At 39.4% G+C, this 20,574-nt stretch overlaps 1 protein-coding gene across 2 annotated transcripts in view; it reads left to right on the forward strand.

Annotated features, from left to right (window-relative positions):
* The window catches only part of KATNAL1 (katanin catalytic subunit A1 like 1), a 789,545-nt gene extending 769,522 nt beyond the window's left edge, over positions 1-20,023 (forward strand). Inside the window, exon 11 of one of the 2 annotated variants that reach the window (XM_069639367.1) lies at positions 16,045-20,023. In XM_069639367.1, the coding sequence (XP_069495468.1) occupies positions 16,045-16,243 (199 nt within the window). In that variant the 3' untranslated portion in view covers positions 16,244-20,023. The remainder of the gene's footprint in view (positions 1-16,044) is intronic. The other variant, XM_069639366.1, reaches the window with a different exon arrangement.
* Positions 20,024-20,574: the final 551 nt, after the last annotated feature.

Genomic DNA, 20,574 nt, shown 5'->3' on the forward strand with positions numbered 1-20,574 from the left:
GCCATTGTTTGTGTAGCCACAGACCTAAATGTGGTTGAGAAAACTCAACTCAAAGCTTGTTTTCTTATAATGTTACATGAATTAAATAATTCTGGTATGCACTGCTGCTATTTTACAACTTTCATTCAGTGTATGGTTTGAATATCCTCTTTTAAGCATCTGCTTCACTTTCGTGTTTCTTTGTGCTGATCTTTTGAGCGTTAATAATTGTGAGTATGTGGGATGTGCAGTGGATGTAGACAGAGGCAGCAATCCTATGTATGCACCTCACAAATGTTCCCTACGTTGTGAATTAGTATCCATCTTTTGTTTGATTGTTTGGGTCATCTAGACACAGACTGTGTGCCTTGAGTGACACAAAGGGTACCTGTTTACCTCATGGATGGGCAGGAATCCCTCTTTTCTGATGAGGTCATAGCGGAGTAGCAAGAGAGGACTTCAGGTGTTTCTATCACCATACTGCTGAACATGTTTTGGAGGAGCATGTGGTACCCCACCACTGTGTTTAGTACCATGGTTCCTGTAATATTGACTTGCGGTCACTTAAGTATGTCACCAGAATTGTTTTTATAATATTCACGTTGCAAGGAAAAAGTCTATACTACACTCCACCACCAGAGCAAATGGTTGCAGGAAGGGTATACGCCTTGTTTCCTGGTATTAGGTTGTGTGGTATGTTTGGCCTCTCACTTATTAGTACAGATGGTAGGGTATGATTTGAATGAATTATTGTACCGCAAAAGGCAGGGGGAGACCTGACACCCCCTTTTCTTTATACCGAACCCCAACCCCCCATCTACCTATGTCCGGTAAGACATGTCCTTAAAAAAAAATCAGCCACCAAAAAATGCAATGTTTTTACTTAAGACCAACGTGGTGAATACTGTCTGATAGATTTAAAAAAAGAGATTAAAGGCTTAATGCACTGTACTGTAGCCTCTTCAAAACTTCAACACAGATATTTCCAGAGAAAGATGAAGGAAAGCCTTCCATAGGACTCAAGGGCTATCTGTCCATGCGATGATCGGTAGTGCAAAAAACAAGTTATGAAATTCATGATCAAGATGAAATGAATCAATTTACAAAAATAACAAGCTAAGTATCTTTTTTTTACTTGCTCCATGGCCCCAAGCTGCAGGCTGGAAAGACAAAGGGTCTCATTACGAGTTTGGTGAACTCCCAATAAATGGGGAATTACATCGCCTGCCACCACTTGCAATCCAGCGGTATTTCCGCCAGACCAATTGGTGATAACGGTAAATCTGCTTGGTTGAATCTCGGCTGATTTACCGCTGTGATACCGTCACACTTGTAATGAGGCCCAAAGAAACTACAGAGACATTGTTTTGATCAGAACAGACGTAAATTAGGTAACTAGTTTTTTTTTCAATCTGCTTGGATAACTAAATGCTCTCTACTATTCATTAAGTGATACGTTCATCCATTATTCTGATTTGATGTAATTCTTGTCTCTGGTTTTACAATGATATATGACATGACATGATATTTTATTTATATCACGCTCATACACAAGTGTTTCAGAGCGTGGCCAACCAAATGGTGGGGTACAAGGGAGAATAAAAAACAACGTAGGCCCAGTGACATTAAGAACGTGCAAGTGCATGGAAAAGAGGGAAAGTGCGAGGAAGGGGGAGAAGTATAAAAGTGCAGCACAAAGGAGAGAACAGAATAAATGAGTGCAATAAATAAATAAATGCAATAAATAAATAAAAGGCAGAGGCAAGTGGAGTGATTTGTCAGATAGGGTATATCTGATAAGTGCAGAAGAAAAATTGGGGACTGTATGGGCACAGATACAGATCTCGGTGCATGGGGTGGCTCGGAGGCAGTGCAGGAGGGAGAGCAGGTACATGGGCCCTAGGGTGGCCAGTAGAATGGTGCCAAGCGAGAAAACAGATCAGCAGAGGAGAAGAGAGGCAAAGGCAGAAGTGAAGATGAAGGTCTTGAGGTGCTTCCGGAACTGCAGATGGATCTCCTCAAGTTTCAAAGTGGCCGGGAGGCTGTTTCAAAGGGAGGCCCCCGCCGAACATAGGGATCTGCCCCCAGCTTGTTTCTTTGAAAAACGACTGACCCTGAGGGAGTTGGAAGTAGAGCTATCGAAGGGCTCAAGAGGGGAGGTATTTACGGGGGGATGGTTGAAGGTATTTTGTACCCAGGCCAGAGAAAGCCTTGTGGACAATACAGAGTGTTTTAAATTTAATCCTTGCATCCACTGGGAGACAATGAAGGGATTTTAGAGCTGGGGAGATACGATCCCAGGGCTTGAGGCCAAGGAAAAGTCTTGCAGTCCTGTTCTGGATTAGTTGTAAAGTGCGGAGAGTGGAGGCAAGTAGATTTAGAAAGAGGCTGTTACAGTAGTCTAACCTAGAGAGAAGCAGAGTTTGGGAGACAGTGAGCTTCTGTGGGAATGAGAGGAAAGGCAGATTACCTCTAAGGAGGTGCAGTAGGAAGTTTGACTTTTTAGAGACGTCAGAGATGTGTGCGGAGAAGGAAAGTTTGGAGTCAATGATGACCCTGAGATTCTTAACTTCGCAGGAAGGGGTAGGAGAGGGCCAAGGGAGGCCGGCCAGAGAGTGAGGGGAAAGGATGGTGCGGGTGTACCAATGAGGAGGATCTCAGTCTTGTTGGCATTTAGACAAAGATCGTTGGTGGCACACCAATTTTGATTGGCGATTAGGCAATTGGAGATGAGGGAAGGAGAGGAGCTTTCAAAGGGAAGCCTGAACATGAGTTGGGTATCGTCAGCATAGCACTGGAAGTTTGAGCAGAAAATGGAAATGCAGTAGGCCAGAGTAGCTAGATATTGGTTGAAAGGCCAGGGCGAGAGGTTAGACCCCTGGGGAACATCGCAGGTAGAGAGGGAGATAGAGGAAAGGAAGGGGGGGTCGATCATAAAGGAAAGAGGTCAGCCAGGCCATATCCTGATCAGTGATGCCCAGGTTGTCACGGAGACGAATGAGCAGGGTGGTATTGTTGACCGTGTCGAAAGCAGAGGAGAGATCGAGTAGGATGAGGACAGAGGGAATGTTAGAGTCAAGGTTGGAGAGCAGGTTGTCACGGATATTCAGCAGAGCAGTTCCGTGCTTCTGGCAGCTCTGAAACCATATTGGTGGTCCTGGAGAGAGCCAACAGAGTCGGAATGAAGATTGAGCTGTGAGATGGCCAGCTTTTCAAGGAGCTTCACCAAAAGGGAGTCATGGAAATTGGGCTGAAGAGGCTTTTCAGGAACAGTCTGATTTCCTAGCACGGTTCATGCTGGTTGTTAGAACTTTGCAAAGAAGCAAGATACATTGGAATCCATGTAGTGATGTGAAATGCTTTGTTCTCGTCAGTTGATCATCAATGTCACATGTTTGCGTGAAACTGTAAGTGCATGCATGTTCGTGTGTGCGCGTGACACCAGAGGCATACAGCGCATGCATTACAAGAGTGTCTGCTGTAACTGCTTTCGTTACAGAATCTCTAATGGTTCTCTTTTATCTAACCAAAATGCATATTTACATTATTGCATAAATGCATATGAATCTATATTTCAAACAAAACCATTGCTGTGGTCTTTCAGAACACTGTACCTTTGAGAGTGCAGACACAAATGTGATTTTATTTTGTTTTTTCATTTTATTTTGGAAAGACCATAACATTTGCAAGAAGACAGGCATCTTGGCTCTGGGACAGGAATACAAGGACATATAATACTTTATAAGATGGCACAAGAAGCAAAAATGAAAACAATGAAAATAATAGATAGCAATTATAGCCTACCAGTTTAGCTGGAAAGTCTGATATGAATGCTAGAGTACATTTCCAGATTCAGCCCTCCAACTGCTACAGCAATGACTGCAGAGAGGCTACTCATAGCCATGTAGAGTCACAGACTGACATGATAATAAAAGTGATTTAATTTATGAATGTTCAGATGACGAAACTGCAGAACAAAATATCTCTGTAGATAAAAGATGCAGCTGGAGCAAGCCCATTGCCCCTGGAACACAGCTATCGTCAACCTGTGCCCTACACAAACTGCTGGCAAAAGAAATAACACAGGATTTATGGGCCAAGATGCAAAACTCTAACTGTAGCTCTGCAAGCTTAATCAACATTAGACTACATGTTCCATAGACAATCGGAGCCTAGCTGCACCATTGAGGGAGCCGTCCCCACCCTCAGTATCAGACAAACCCCATGCATCAAGCTACTGCCATCGCTCCAGAACTCTCCTTATTTGCTTTTCACTGCTCCTAGTCTACAGGATGCACCGCAACACTTGAGCCTCTGGGGGCCACCACATGGCCTAGCATTGCTTCGCAATCTCTCCACTCCTCCAGGGCTCTCAACATTGTGTTTTAATACCTCAGCTCCTCCCATCCTTCTCTTCTGCCATCACATACGAGATGATATCTTTTTATGCTTATTGACTGTATCTACAGATGTTCGGGATGCTCTTGCTTATTGCATGGACCAAAGCATTCTGGTTTAATCTATTTTTTTTAATTTGTTTTAATTGTTTGAGCTGACATTGATCAACTTTACAATATCTAATACAAAATTCTCTAAAATAGAAGAAAGCTTAACAATTTAACAAATAGAATAATACAAAGAATCTAAAATGCACTAAAACAAAGGTTACATTCTGGTGTAATAATGACCACATAATAATTTGCCTAACACTAGGGTAGGGGGCGTTTGATTTCCATTGTTACTTTGAACAATATCTGACTATTTTGGATGAATACATTCTGAGATAGATACTTTGGCCAGCTCCCTCAAACTATTTTGTGAACAATCTATGATCTGCAGAAGTTCCTTGTCAGACCTGCCTCCACTCATCCACTGCAAATCAACAATATCTGGCCTTTTCGCCTACAGCAGATGCCCGACATTTATACGCCATAGTTATCACCTCCAGTCCGCCCTTACCCATTCCTCATGGGTGACTGATCTAAACATAAATGGCAAATATTTAGCCATTGAACAACCCATAAGCTCCGGAAAGCAAGAAAAGAGGCCTGTATGCTCCTAGTCGCATATAAACCACACAATACCTACTTCCTTTATAAATGGGGGGAAGACTCAACCGCTCATTAAGGACTATGCTTAACGTAGACATAATTAATTTTAATTAAACAAATAGAATGTAAGTGCAATCTCTTTTTTTCTCTGTTGTGGTGATATAAACATGTGTGAAGTGCCCTCAGGTTATGGGGGTTTTGCAGCTCAAACCTGCTAAACCTGATAGGGATATTGATACCAACATTCTTTAAAAATGTTGACATCCAAGGAATGAATCGGGGGTGCTTAAATACTTAAAGGTGCTACATGTGCAGTGAACACAACATAGATTTCTATATCCTTGAATGCAGAGGCAGCAGATATTGTAATGCATTTCAAATTATCCCTATTACTCATCCATTGACCCAAGTCTGAGCTGCATGAACATATCAAAACAGGCTATTCAAACAAACCAGAACCGTTTGATTCTTTTAATTGTACTGACATACAGGGCACCAGTACTATTTACATAGATCTAATATCCACACAGCTCTTCTTCTTAGGCGTTTCAGGCTGGGGAAACAGTCAATTACACATTTAAAAGTGTAATATGCATTAGAAAAAATCACATGCAAAGAAATCCCTACCAGCACGGCAGTTAAAGCGACTGAGAGCTGAGCACTAGGGACACTGAGGATCAAACTCTCATCACTTTATTGACCTCAATATGAACGCTAGACATGCTTTCGAATTCTCTGAAACTTCACCAGGGGCTATACCTGGGGAATTGCTAGACACCTGATTTCAAACGTACAAAATTAGACACTTTACTTTAGAGACTGGTTCGCTAGAACATACTGTAAGCATACCCATTGAACCATTTCTCTCCTTGATTACATCTTACTAATACATTACTACTTTTGTCATTTTGTCAGTCACAGAAGTTGCAGTCCACTCTCTGACCATTCGGGTCGAGAGCTTTAGGATTTTTTAAATGGGCAACAACTAGTTAGAGGGATTTTTCTTTCCCATCCCAAATGAGGCACGCACACTTTTCATTTATTGACTAAAGTTCTTTTGGGACCCCCAATTTAACAATATGATTTCCCTATAACCTCCCTCACCTTTCAAGACAAGAAACACACAGGGTTGTTATGCAGTTTTTGTGGGATCTTTCTAACAAGTTACCCCACACCAGTACATTTTTCCTATGTGGGATTTGAAACTGGGTCTTGCATTGCTTCTGCTGACTCCGTTTGAGCCTTTTCACTCCTCCTCATTAAGATTGGTCAATTTGAAAATGATTTTCCTGGTTGCTATCACATTTGCTAGGTGGGTGAGTGTATTCCAAGCTCTATCACTTAAACCTCCCTACCTTGTTCTCTGCAAGGAGGATCTATTTATTAATTAATATAAAACATTGAATCTGTTTAAATGTAAACAAATTCTGCATCTATGAAATTCCAACTTCAATGAAGAGTGATCAGTATACTGGTCGCATCACTTTTCTATGCTATGTTTACATGAATGTGGACATTTGTAATCGCACGCATCACCATCTATACGTTCGGTTTACCCCGACCGCCCATCTGCTATGGATTGAAAAATGATTGAGGACGCTGGATAAAACTTTCATTTGATAAAAACAAAATTGAATCAGAATATCCATTGTACTCCTTGGACATATTAATGAAGAAGGCCGTCTAATGAGATTGACTTCTAAACCCAGTCTCGCTCCCCTTTGATTTGATGTCCTCTTGGAGATTTCTCCATTAAACAATTGTAATTTTCTGAAACACCATGCTCTTACATGTGATCCTATTATTGATCAGTTTTTCAGATTGCTCTTGCTTAGATGAATCAAATGATGCTAGTCTGATCGTGACATGATGTGTGATGTATATGTTAAACATTTTGGCATTTTACACACCGATTCTTTTATACAAACATTATTTTTCCATCTTAGAATAACAGGCTCGCCGGCATGGACGGTAGGATATATGAATCATTGGTGGGCGCTATTTCTGCGTGAAAATATCCATATTCACCTAATTTAACATAATGTGGAAAAAATATCATTGTGCATTCAACTGATAAAGCATTTCACCCTTAACATTTTATTTAAAATTGTTAGTCTCTAGGACATTTTTCTCAAAAGTTACAAGTTATATTGTGATTCAAATGTAAAATTCACATAGAAATGTTCTTTCTAATTTACAAAATATTAAATGGCATCTCCCGTTCCTATGCCCAGTATCGGAACATCTGGTATCTTATAATGTTCGTTCCTTTGCATCTGAGAGCTAGGCCATTTATGACTTTTGAGAATGCTGGTCATTGTGGTACAGGTTTGCTGATGTTAGGCTGCTGGCAAGGGCCCTTTGTGGCCCAGTCACTCCCCCTTGAGTGATTCTAGCATCTGCCTATCCCTATGTCTGACATCCAGTCTCTAAAGGTGTGAAGTGTTTCCTTTTGAAAAGTCCTGGCTGATTAAAAGATCAGATTATTTGAGAGGAGACCACTACAGACAAATTCCCGGAGCAAATTAATTGGATTTTAAGAGATCGTAGCTCAGGCTCAGCAACAAATGGAAGTTGTAAACAGGGAGCATTTGTTTTTCTTACGAGACATGAATCCTGAGAACCAATTCCAGGCAAAGTCATGAAGTTTTATGGGTAGCTTCAAAGCCAGTGTACACACTTTCCTAATGGGAAAATAGGCAATCCCCCTTTTTTTACTGTGTTGCTGTGGCTGGCATAAGGCACACCATTTGACTGTGCAGGCCCAAAGCTGGTTTGATTGACAGATATATGCCGTTTTGCCAGTTATATTATGTTCCTCTTGCTTTTGCATTTCCACAAAACAGGACAACATTATACATTGCTTTGCAATCATACCACTGTCAACATTTTATTTTTCACTAGCTGTAGGTCTTTTAATGCAGATTATTTTTCTTTTTTTAATAATTTTTTGATTAGGCAAGTGCATTAACAGGTAAAAATACAAACAACTATATGATGTATTCAATTTAGCATGTATGCCCTCTTGGAGCATTACAACTATAAAGTTGATGAAACAAGTTTACGAAGTAAATGTGATGCAATTGTTTTCATAAATAGATATTTAGACAAACAGGGGGAGACAAGACAGAAAACAAAAGGGGAGGAGAGGGAGAGGGCCATCGGTGATCAAGAAATTGATTTAACTTATTCAGAATTAAGGTATTGAATAAACGCATTCAATTTTTTGTTAAATTTACACAGTCAACAGAGAATGCATGACATTTTTCCATCCGATGAGTGGAGCAGATAGAATTCCACCAAATATTATAGGATAAATTAGATGTATTCTTCCAGCAATAGGTAATGTTATGAAAAGCAATACTGCCAAATAATTTCAACAATGTTGGAAACTCAACTTGTTGTGTAACCGGGTTAACAATTGATCCAATCATGCGATTAGAGAGTGACACAGATTCTGTGAAATGAAAGATCTTTTGCAGGCATGACCAGATCTTTATCCAAAAAGCAAAAACAAATTTACAGTTGAAAATTAAGTGAAGAAAATTGGCGTTGGAATCATGGCAGGACCAGCAATTATTGGATGAGTTATCCTTAATTTTGGCAATTCTCAGGGGAAGAAAGGCACAGTGTAGAATGAAGAAGTAGGTTTGGGTAAGATTGGCAGCTATAGATGTTGAGTGAAACAATTTCCAGATTTGGGCCCACAATTCACAAGTAATTTGTAGATTCCTATTGTTCTCCCATTGCCTGACAGTACTAACATTCAATAGATTGAAAGAGGGGGTATCATTTAGGAATGTATTCAATTTGGTTGCTTTAATGGAGGGATTACTGATGAGAAAAGTCAGGAATGGGGTCGGGGATTTTTGAGTTAGTGGGGGTAGGGATTTAACTAATGATTTGAGGAGGGTTGTGTGATAGGGGATATCTGAATCAGTGATATTGTATTGTATACAGATCTGTTCAAAGGGGATTTCAGCGGAATTGTGGATTCATTGTTTAACAAATTTAATACCTGAAAGAGTACCATCTATGAATAATAGTGGGGTCAGGATTGTTATAGCATTGTTTGTTGATCCAAAGGAAGATGTCTTCTGAGTTAGTTTCAGAGAAGGAGTTGGTAGGGAGTTTATTCCAGGTAGATTTGAAAAAGTGCAGTGAAGGAAATGAAGTGATATTAGGCCATGATGATGTAGTTAAGAAGTGAGAAAGGGAGAGCGGGGCAATAATGCTGGCTTCTCTATTGATCCATAAGGTGGGTTTTCAGGATGAGTTTCGTAGTGTTTAAAAGTAGATGATTGTTTTAGGATGAAGGCTTTATGATATAACTGAAAGTTGGGAAATGTAACTCCACCTAAAAGCTTAGGGAGTCTTAGTTTGTTGATGGTGACTCTGTGTTTTATGATTCCATAAGAATTTAAGAAGTAAGGGGTCAAGTTTTTTGTAGAATTTGGTATGAATTGCTACAGTGATAATGGATAAAAAGTAGAAGATAATGGAGCTGATCATCCTTTTAATGGAGTCAAGATGACACCACCAAGATAAGAAAAGAGGTGACCATCCCAAAACCATTTTCGTTACTTTTTCTAGTATGAGGTTGGTGTTGAGGTTAATCGTGATGTGAATATCCTTAGCAATAAGAAGTCCTAAATATTGAATATGCGAAGGTTGCCAAGACATACCGAATAATGGAGTATTGGTAGGATTACAAGCATTAGTGAGGGGCATAACCTCTGATTTATCAAGATTTAACTTATAGCCTGAAACAATGGGAACATTGTTTATAGTAGATCATAAATGTTGGATGGAAGATGCTGGGTTTGAAAGATAAATTAGAATGTCATCTGCTTAAGCAGATCTTTTTATTTCTATTTTGTTAATGGAAATACCTTTGATGTTAGAGTTGGTTCTGATATTCTGTAAAAGAGGTTCTAGTGCAAGATTAAATAATAAGGGTGAGAGGGGGGCAGCCTTGACGCGTGCCTCTTTTAATTTGAAAGGAAGGGGATAGGGAATTATTAATGAAAATGCGTATGGTGGGAGAGGAATATAAGGCTTGGATCAAATCAATAAAATAGGGAGAGAACCTGTGCCATTTTAAGGAATGAAATATAAAGGTCGCGGTCAAAAGCTTTTTCCGCATCAAGGACCTAGAGGGCTATGAGGATTTATAAGGATATAAGGATTTATGAGAATGAGACAGAGTATTGAACAAAAGTCTAATGTTAGACGAGGCATAACGATCTTTGATAAAACCATATTGGTCTATGTGGATAAGTTTAGGGAGGTATTTTGCTAAACGTTTAGGCAGAGGTTTAGCATATATTTTGAAGTCTTAATTGATAAGAGAAATAGGTCTATAGTTTTTGACTAAAGGGGGATCCTTATCAAGTTTTGGAAATAATGTAAGATGCTCTTCACCAAAGGAGCCGGAGCTTTGACCAATTTCAGCAAAATACAAATATAATTGTAATAGACTTGGAGCAATGAAATCTCTAAACGTTTTATAAAAGTCAGTAGAAAAACCGTGGGGTCCTGGGGCTTTATTGGATTTAAGGTTTAGGATCCAATATTGCTTGTTTCATTTCTGTTAAGGATATAGGTGTGTTAAGAGAGGATAGGTCAACGGGATGTATAGATTTATTTTTATTTTTCTTAAAGAAGGAATGGATTTCAGAAGACCTGATAGAGGTATCGGAGGAATATGGATTTGAGTAGAAGTCTAGGAAGGCTCCATTTATGTCTTTTTGATTGGTTAATCTATTTCCATCGGGAAAGATGATATGGGTGATGAGCGATTTTTCTTTCATCTTTTTAAGATAGGATGCTAACATTTTTTGAGCTTTATTGGACTCATTGTAAAGTTTGGACCGGGATCGAATTATATGGAGTTAGCAGCTGTATCAGTGCATAATTTGTTAAATTAAATGCGTTTTTTCTTGAGCGCTTTTCCAACATTAGGATTAGGGTTAGCATAATACAAACTTTCAAGATCTTCGATTGAGGTTAATAGCATGTTATAAATGGACTTGGATTGTTGTTTCTTGGCATTAGAAAATTGAATTTTAAACCCTCATAGGGGAGGCTTTGAACGCGTCCCAATTGTTGGGCATGGTGGTGTGTTCTGGACGATTGTAGAGAAAGAATTCTTCAATAAAGGAGTTGGTCTTGTCAATGAAGGATCAGTCTTTAAGAAGAAAATAGTTACATTTCTATCTGGGGCAGAGTTTAGGAATGCGGATCCATTCTAGAGTAGTAGTGACAGGTGCATGATCAGAAATGGTAATTGGACAATTCTCAGAATTAATAATAGTGGGGATTAATTGAGATTGTACAATTGGTTGAGGAAACTACTGCAATTGGAATTTACACAATTTGAGGTTGATTTACTTTCAAGGGTAAAGTCAAAAACCTGGTTGACATCACTGCATACGATGAGTCTGTCTGGCAAACTGTATATTAAAGTTACACCAGAAAAGGGGGACTATAGACAGTGAATATAGTTACTGGCAGGTTGTTAATAATCGCTTCTATAATGATCCAACGACCTTCAGGATCTTTTTCTTCATCAACTAATGTGAAGTTTAAGTGCTTATTGATCAAAACAGAAACAACGCCTTTTTTGTCAAGAGCATTGGAGAAGAGTGTATGGCTGACCCAAGAGGCTTTAATGTTGAGGTTTTTGTTATCAGAGCTGAAATGAGTCTCTTGAAGACATGCAATATCCACTTTCGTTTTGGTAAGTTGGGTAATTATCTTGTTGCGTTTAATGGGGTGATTTAGTCCTTTGGCATTCCAAGTAACAAACTTAATAGACATTCGAAGTAAAAAGGTTGATATTGAAAAAAGCATAGAGCGCAGTGAAAATTGAAACAATAATGTGATCTGATATATGAAATTTTAAGATACATACTTAATCAATGGAACAGTAATTTCCATAAGTAGTGGCATCGTCGGGGTTAAGGGGAGGAGCAAAAGGGTGAGATTATGACACCAAAGGAAAAGACAAATAAGAGTAGATACGAAAATTATTAGTGATGAAATAAGTATACGCAAAGGAAAAAGATGAGAATAGATTGAGTGGAAGTAGGAGAGATTATCATGGAGGATACCAGAGAACAGAGAGTGATGAACACGAGACGTGAGTACAGTCAAAAATTATCAAAACATGAACTCAGTTAATTTCCTTGATCTGAAAATGGAGGCACAAGAAGAAAAAGAAACCGATCGAAACACTTTATTACATTACAGAAGCAACCACCCCAAAAAATCTGAGAGATAACCTCCCCTATGGACAATTCCTGAGACTGCGTAGAAATTGTACCGAAGTCCAACAATACAGACACCATGCAGCAGATCTAGCGACTAGACTGAAAGCACGTGGCTATCCCAAGACATTGGCTAAGAACACCAGGAAAAAATGCCACTCTGTACCCCAAGAGAGACTCCCCTGACACCTAAAATGAGGAATACAGAGCAAGACAGGATCACATGTGTTACCACGTTCAGCCCTGATACCTCAAAAATTAAACACCTCATCAAACAATTCTGGCCACTAGTACAGATGAGCCTCCCGGATGAACCACCTCTCAGGATGGTGCTCAAACGGGCAAAGAATCTCATAGAGCATCTCACACATGCCAGACTTAAAAAAGCTCCTAGAACAGGACTGTGGAAACTCAGGGAAATTTCAGGTGGTCACCAACCGTGAGGGACTTGCAAAGCCTGCAAATTTACCAACAAGTCTAAGTCTTTCATCATTGAAGGTAGGGACTGGCACCTAAAACACTTTACCAACTGCAAAACCTGCAACTTAGTCTATCTTGTGGAGTGCCCATGTGACCTTAGATATGTTGGGCAAACACAGAGACAGGCCAGCAAAAGGATCAGCGAACATAGATCACGCATCCACTGCAGGACACCCAACACCCCCTTGGTCTCTCACTTCCAGGAGTACCAACATGGTCTTGATGATCTGAAATGGTGGGTCATTGACAAAGTCAACACCACCACCAATACTAGAAATCCTCTCAACCACAAGGAAGCGTAGTGGATCTTCAAATTAAAAACAATTTCCCATGGTCTCAATGAGGCGGCTCCTATTCTTCAACCGCCATGACCCAAGTGAACACATATACCTAAGAACATTTGTACACCAGACGCTACGTACCTGTGTCCATAATACTCCAGTAGCACATATCCCTTGCAACTGCAAGTTTAATTTCATAGGCATTAATACCCTAGCCTAACTCCCACAGGAAATATGACACAGCCACCCTAGCCTTCTTTCCTACTAAGACCTAACGTGTTTATCAGTCCATCCAACAATTACCTAAATGTCAGTTCCTCCTTGAACCTCATTGACTTTTTTCACCTCACACCAAACTTGGCACTTCTCTACGTAGTCTACGTGGCACACCTCTATGTAGTCCCCATATGCCATACAACATTAATCCATAAAACCAGAGCCTGATGCGCCCGATCTAATTCGAGGCCCTTCATTACCAATATATATCACCCTCCATGCCCTAGTTATCGGACGCACAACCCTGGCTTTCATTGCTTGGATTGCCCACATCGAGTCTGCACATGCACGCGCTGCCGCCTCCCCACACATGCGAACAGACTAGTTTTGGCCAAACACTGATCTTGAACCAACAATCATGACTGTACATGAGAAAAACTCTGCCGCACCATATTTTACAACCGTTTTCAACCGGTCCGACGTGGTTTCCCTCTCGAGCTGTATGCCGCGTAAGGACTCTGTTTACAACGTCCCCATGGCATCAGAAAAAGCAACCAGTTCCCACACTGCAAGCTGCACTGAGAAACGATTCCCACCAAGGACCTGTCCAACACAGTCTTGGCAAACGCCATTTAACTCAGGTAAATGTTCCCTCGATACTTGGGAACTTTTCCCCACTTCCTCAATGGAGGTACACTGCTAGACATCTGGCAGCAGCTCTCGCTAACAAGGCTTACCCTTTAAAGCATTTGAAGGGTAAGCCTCTGGGTTTGTCTCGGGATGATAGCTCAATGGGAACGTGCTTGCCTTGGAAGCAAGACGACACGAAGCAACACAGGTTCGATTCCCGGGTCTGTGCTTAGAAACCTCTGGGTATTAGGCACCTTATAAATGACCTATCATATATCAATTAAGACTACACAACTCCCCTTTTTTTACAGCCTTTTAGTGCCCTGCCGGACTCCTATTGATGTGTTTTAACACACAGACCCCAGTAGTCCAGCATTGCTTCAACAACACAAGATACAGTGTAGGAAGCCACCAATCCCACCTCCAGCAAGGTTGTTCCCAAAACGCCCCTGGGACACACCACAGGTTAGTGCTCTCCAGTCCATTTTTTGACAAACAAAACCTCTGACTTCGTCCCCCCCTTTGAATATGCACCCTGTTTTGTAGAGATACATCCCTCCATGACATGTTGTGGTTTCCTCAAACCATTTTTTAACAAACACGAGTATTCTTATCATATTTTCCCACCAACCCCCAGAGAGACTACTCCTGAGGCCCGGAAGAAGGCTTACCCACCATGAGCCGAAACGCCACTGGACTCAATACCTCAACTACTGCAAAGCCCATTAGCCACCGGGGGTCTCCCCTCCCCCCCAGGCGTAGACCTATGGTTTGGTCATCTCTCACCCTATTTTGTTGATGGGATTGACCCCTAGACTGATCACTATTTTTATTCCTACTTTGTCGTTAGAATACAGGCACTGATTCGATGAGTGTCCCACGTCATCTCAATTTAAACTACTCACAATTGGGTCTATGTTTTCATGTATGTGCAAGTGCTAAATATGTTTTAGACCTCTCTTGAACTTTGTGTATCGGCTCCGATGGTCTGTAGCATTTGCTTTATGCTTTACATTGCAATCTCTTTTGTATATTTGTCTTTACATATTTGTTTTTGTTACCATGTACCATGTCGCACATTGTTTTCTCAAACAAATAACGCACTGATAAAAGCGGATTAGAGTGATCTAGTTAATAGACAAATTTACAGTGAGTTTAATAAAGCTGCTTTACTAATTTACAACTGTTTACCAATGCCTGTGTGGATCGACTCTGCTCATCCAAAATAGTGTCTAACCTGGGTGTATACAGCAAATGTCTTAAAGCTATTAGACTTCTACAACTATGATTGACATATCATGAATAATGTATTGTCAAAAATTTGTTCTGTGGTATGATACCTTTCTGTTTTACAAGACCCATGATGGAGAACAATAGTTACAGCTAAGTAACTTAAACCATTTGTTCATCAAGGCACTTTATCAAAGCCTTGATAGGTTTGCTTCAACTATTGCCTGTGAATCCGTGTTCTGGGAATTTGCTGCATTGATAAACTTAATAAATGCAAAATTGGGCCAGGAAAACAGATTTTTAAATACTACCGAACGTTTCGTGTACACATTTACTTTGACTAAGATTTTAAAAATATTGAATGAAGAAATATTCCAGAACAACAATAATTGGAGCACACTTTTCTAAGCCTTGAAAAAGTGCCTAGAAGCATTGTTTGGTATTACACATTTTCTTTAATTGTTAATTTGAGAAATTGGCTTATTTAAGTGATTTTTGAAACTGTAAGTGTTTTGATCTGTTTAAAAAAAAACTACGTTTACTGTGCAATTGGATTTTGTATCCAGAAAAAGGAAAGACCGTCACATCCAGGTCTGCTGAGCATTGTTTCTGACATTGCAATTAGTTATTAGATCTATGTGAGACTAAGTAGGTAAAGTTTCATTCAAAACCATGCCCTAAATAGACCATACTCTGGATCAGGAAATGGATAGATAACAACTATACTATTTTTGACAGCACTGTCACTTGCCTTGTCTCCTTGTGTCATAATCAACCTGTTAATGTTTGTATCACAACAGTGAACACCTACAGTTGTTGCTAGATAATGTGGCTCATTATTGGTACTTTAAAAATGAGAAAGCTCTTGAAATATTAATGAGCTGATATTTTTGTTCATGCTTTTAGGGATGCCTCCATGATGGCGATGCGAAGGCGGATTCAGGGTTTAACACCAGAAGAGATCCGAGCCCTGTCAAAAGATGAGCTGCAGATGCCAGTGACTATGATGGACTTTGATATGTCTCTGAAGAAAGTCTCCAAGTCGGTCTCAGCCTTGGACCTGGAGAAATACGAGAAATGGATGGCCGAGTTTGGATCTGCCTAACCTTGCTATAGTTCTAATTTCCTTTTTTCCTGCTATTCATTTTATTTCTGTCAAATTGTAAAAAGTTTTCGGTTTTGCAGTATTAAGAACCTCATTTTTGTTTTCAGGGAAGCTGTTTGGGATACTTTCCCACAATATCTTTATTCATTAAACAGTCTGTAAATAGTAATGAAAAAAGCATATTACTGCTATGCCTCAGTGAGATCAGGTGCAGAAAGAACTGCTTTATTTAAATTTATCTCTGAACGGAACACCCAGGCAGTGACCGTTTTGGGAGAATTACATTTTGTGTTTGAAAAGAACAGACATTTCAGTGATTTTATGCCAACCGAAGCATTCAGACTGATCTTAACTTTCCACAGTCGTCCAGAGCCTAATAACTTTGTTTTGCTTCGGTTTCTTTCATGCTTTTTTAAGTCTGCTTGGCTCTCACAGTGTAATGACGATGAACAGCCCAGCTTTTAGTGTTGCCATCAGAAGCTAAAGAACAAAACTGAATTGGTTACACCTAGGTATCTTTAATCAATTAATTAACCCTTATTTTTCCACAATCTGCAATGAGACGTGCAGTCCAAATCCGATCCGATTGTGCAACCAATACTTTACAAGCATAACAAATATTGTATTTAATGTGCCCAGTTTGTCCTCTTTTAATCAATGCTATGTTTCTAAACACAGTGAGAAGATTAACTGTATGTGACCTCTGGAAAGGAAGCCAGGCTCCTGCCTGTGCCAGGCAAATTGTTTTTGCCTTTCTCATTCACATCTTGTTATGAGACCTACTTGATTCCCCATAAAATGTCCTTATCCCAAACATGTCTCTTATCCTAAAAACAAATTTGCTTGCCTGGCATCACTAACAAGTCTTACTAGAGGTTATTATATCTTGTATGCCCACCCAGCCCATCTCTTGTCTCGCCCTATACGTTAATGTTGTGGTCGATTCATTTAGTTGCTCCGTTTACAATATATTTCTGAGCTGCCCCAAGAAAAAGGGAATAGACACTTCCCCATGTCTCAAACCCATTTGTTGCATTTTGTTTGCTATCCATTCTTACCTATACTCCTAGTGTTTGTTTGCAGTGTTTTTCGTATAATATTGTGTATAGTAATTGGCACAAATTAGTTAGCGGAATGCGACTCCAAGTCCTTTTGGTAAATATGGCATCGTCCATCCTAAGCAACCATAGGGGAATCTACCACTTCCAAAGAGAAATGTGTCAATCGGTGACGCGCCAGGGTAAGCATGCACCATTATCATGCCCTCACATGTACTTTAAACGGAATTATCAATTGTGCCTGCAGCACGATGCACCACACTCATATTTCCAAAGTGTGCCTTTGTAGTAGAATATTTAGTTATTCTGCAACCCAACCACGATAGCCCAAAGTTCTTTTTTTCCTTGGGGTCGAAAGCTAATCTCAGGCCAGCATTTAGAGTTTAATTTCTTCTGTTTACCCACATACCTAATAATCTATACTTGCAAAATAATAAATGGAAATATAGTGTTATTTCCTTTCTAGAAGTTGCTGCAACTTGTTTTACACTGATAACATGGTTATAATTTGACACCAACCAACAGATTTAATTTGGATGGGGCTGTGCATAGAAAAGCTAAACCGTGGGCTTCAACGATTTGCATTTCTTTTTTGCATGAATTCTATCTGCTTGGAGGAAAGTTAAACTATTTTAGCTCATACCTGGGGGGTGGGAGAGGGAGGAAGCAGGTTGATCGTAATCCCCTTTTGCTACAAAATATTTAGTAATGCACTGTCCTGATATGACTCATTAGAGTTTTCTGTATAGGATAAAGGCAGGCAAATGTACTGTCCTGATATGACTCATTAGAGTTTTCTGTATAGGATAAAGGCAGGCAAATGTATTTATTTTTGTAAATTTGTATTGCCCAAGGATTACTCTGTACGGTTCTAACTTCTTCAACAACACTACAAATCCCAGCACAGTGCAGCCTGTTATTATAGCAGGTGCCGTAATGACATCTTCTTCCATAGTTAAGCAGTTAATAGATCACCTGGCACATGCAATTGCCTTTTGCTGTTAATGTACATGCGGCTTAACATACCTTATGCTTGGCAGCAGTCCTCGTCCCTCTCTCATGCAGCCTTTGTGATACACCGATGATTTTTGTCTAAACATTTATCCCTTTCTCTGTCTATGCTTTTCTAAAGAAGACGCAGGAGGCTGCTGTTCTTTGGCAGTGATTTCATAGTTCCGTTTTCTTATTTCCAGGCTTTGCAGAGTGAGTGCTCAGGGAATATTGGCGTGTTGATGCAGCAAGCGGATTGTCTTTCGAGTCCCTATGATGCTTTATACGTTAAATCCTTTGGAAGGTTGATCCATTTTTATCTTATACACTTTGTTTTAAGGTATGATAGCTTTGGTTCGGTGAGCATAGAAAAATGTTAGCATGGCTTTGTCATACATAAATCTTCAGTATTTAACCACTTTTTTGGTTGGTGGTTTGAGGATTATATCAGAAGAAAGGATGTGTGATTCTGAGTGCACGTGAAGCAGCCTCTCTTTTAATGTAGCTGTCCAATAAATCTGATTGTAGAGCACAGTACATGATGTACCCTCTTGCAATCTACATTCTTTCATTTACAAGTAATTTCTATGCCTCATATTGTGTCGTCTGAATTTGTCCAGATTCGAAAATAATAAACTGGTTCTTAAGGTGTACAGCAAGGCTCATTCAGACCACCATGAGTTCAGCAGCTCTCCACTAACATCGTTTCCCATGTGCTCAGTCTGCTACCACATTGTTTATGAACCAGCTGTGATTAATGCTTCTGACAAGCTTCTGGATACACTTACTGCATCCGAAAGCAAGTTGTGATATACACCCGAGAATAAACTGCAAATTCTCAAAAGTTAAACACAGGCACGTCTAATATGTTAGTTGATTCATAGAAAGGCACAGTGACACCCATAATCTACTGTACTGTAGCAAAACAGGTCTTAAAAGAGCAGATGTTTGTGTTTTTAATCCTATGCTGTGAATTGGAAACAAAAAGCGAGGCTTGAATATAATCTTTTTGTACTGATGCCCTGCCTTTGAAAGCTGTATTATCATTGCATCCTTGACAGATGTGTACCATAGGTCACTATGATAATCAGTTTCTTCTTGCATTCTCAACGCTGTTACTTCACATTTTGCACTTTGCCGTTCAACTCGTTTCACGAAATTCAGAATCTCGATGTATTTTACATGTACAACATTGTTTAACAAATATTTCAACAACTGTTTCGAATACTTCTAATATTAACTATTTAAGTGGTTTTATTGTAAATAATATTGAATAAGAATGCTCTTACTGTCAGTTGTAGGAAGGAGTTCAAATAAGGTAACCATATGGTACTCATTTCTTTCTTGGCACACCATACACTAAAACCTACTTTCTGTATGCTCTTTGAAGATTTAAGACGTCACTTAGCAGGAAAACAGCTCACTCGACTTTTCATTTAATCCAGACACCCTCACTTTCCATAACCATTAATCACCTTCAAAAACCTAGAGGTGTGTGCAGTTTTGTGGCATTGGACACCGAGTCTTGTCTTTCAGACTTTTCTAAAACTGTTCTCCCCTAGTGTATGTTTCAGACTTTTTATCCAAATCCTCTTCATGTCGAATTAAATATATTGTTTATTTATTTTCTGACACATTTTTATATTTTCTGTGCAGTCTTTTCATGAATAATACATGTTGTATAGTTAGATTTGTGTTGTATGTTGAGAATAATAAAACCATATTTATCATTTTTTTGTGACTTTTTTGAGTAATGATGATGGGTAAGTAATTGTTTCTATGGAAACAGAAGTCTTTACCAATTATCGCTCCCTGTTTAAATCACGCATTATATAATACCAATGAAGAGGACAAAGCGCTGTAGGTAGCTTTACTACAATTTTTAGTATTTTAGTTTTGTTAAATAAGTGGAATGATTATAACAAGTTCAAACATAAAATAAACGATTATTCATAATTTCTTTGTATTCATTTCTGTAATTTATAAACCTTACCAGATATCAGTGCATATCATATCGTATGTACAAGGTTTACATTCAATACATAGCAAATAATACCATACGGCTTAAAAATGTTTTGATGTTAAAACATCACTTTATCCTTCGTTTTACTAATAATTATCACCACATCCTAGGAATAGTCAGAATATAGTGATCAGCAAGTACATTACAATGTACTCCCCTGCTGACACAGCCAAGGAGTTGAGAGCCCTGCTTCAGTAGCAGGTCATTTTGGTTTTTGGAAGTCATTCTTTACATAAAAAATGTAAAGGCCCTCTGTATTG

Source organism: Ambystoma mexicanum, chromosome 7q (assembly GCF_040938575.1).
Source record: "Ambystoma mexicanum isolate Mex_15411 chromosome 7q, UKY_AmexF1_1, whole genome shotgun sequence".
Taxonomy (NCBI): Eukaryota; Metazoa; Chordata; class Amphibia; order Caudata; family Ambystomatidae; genus Ambystoma; species Ambystoma mexicanum.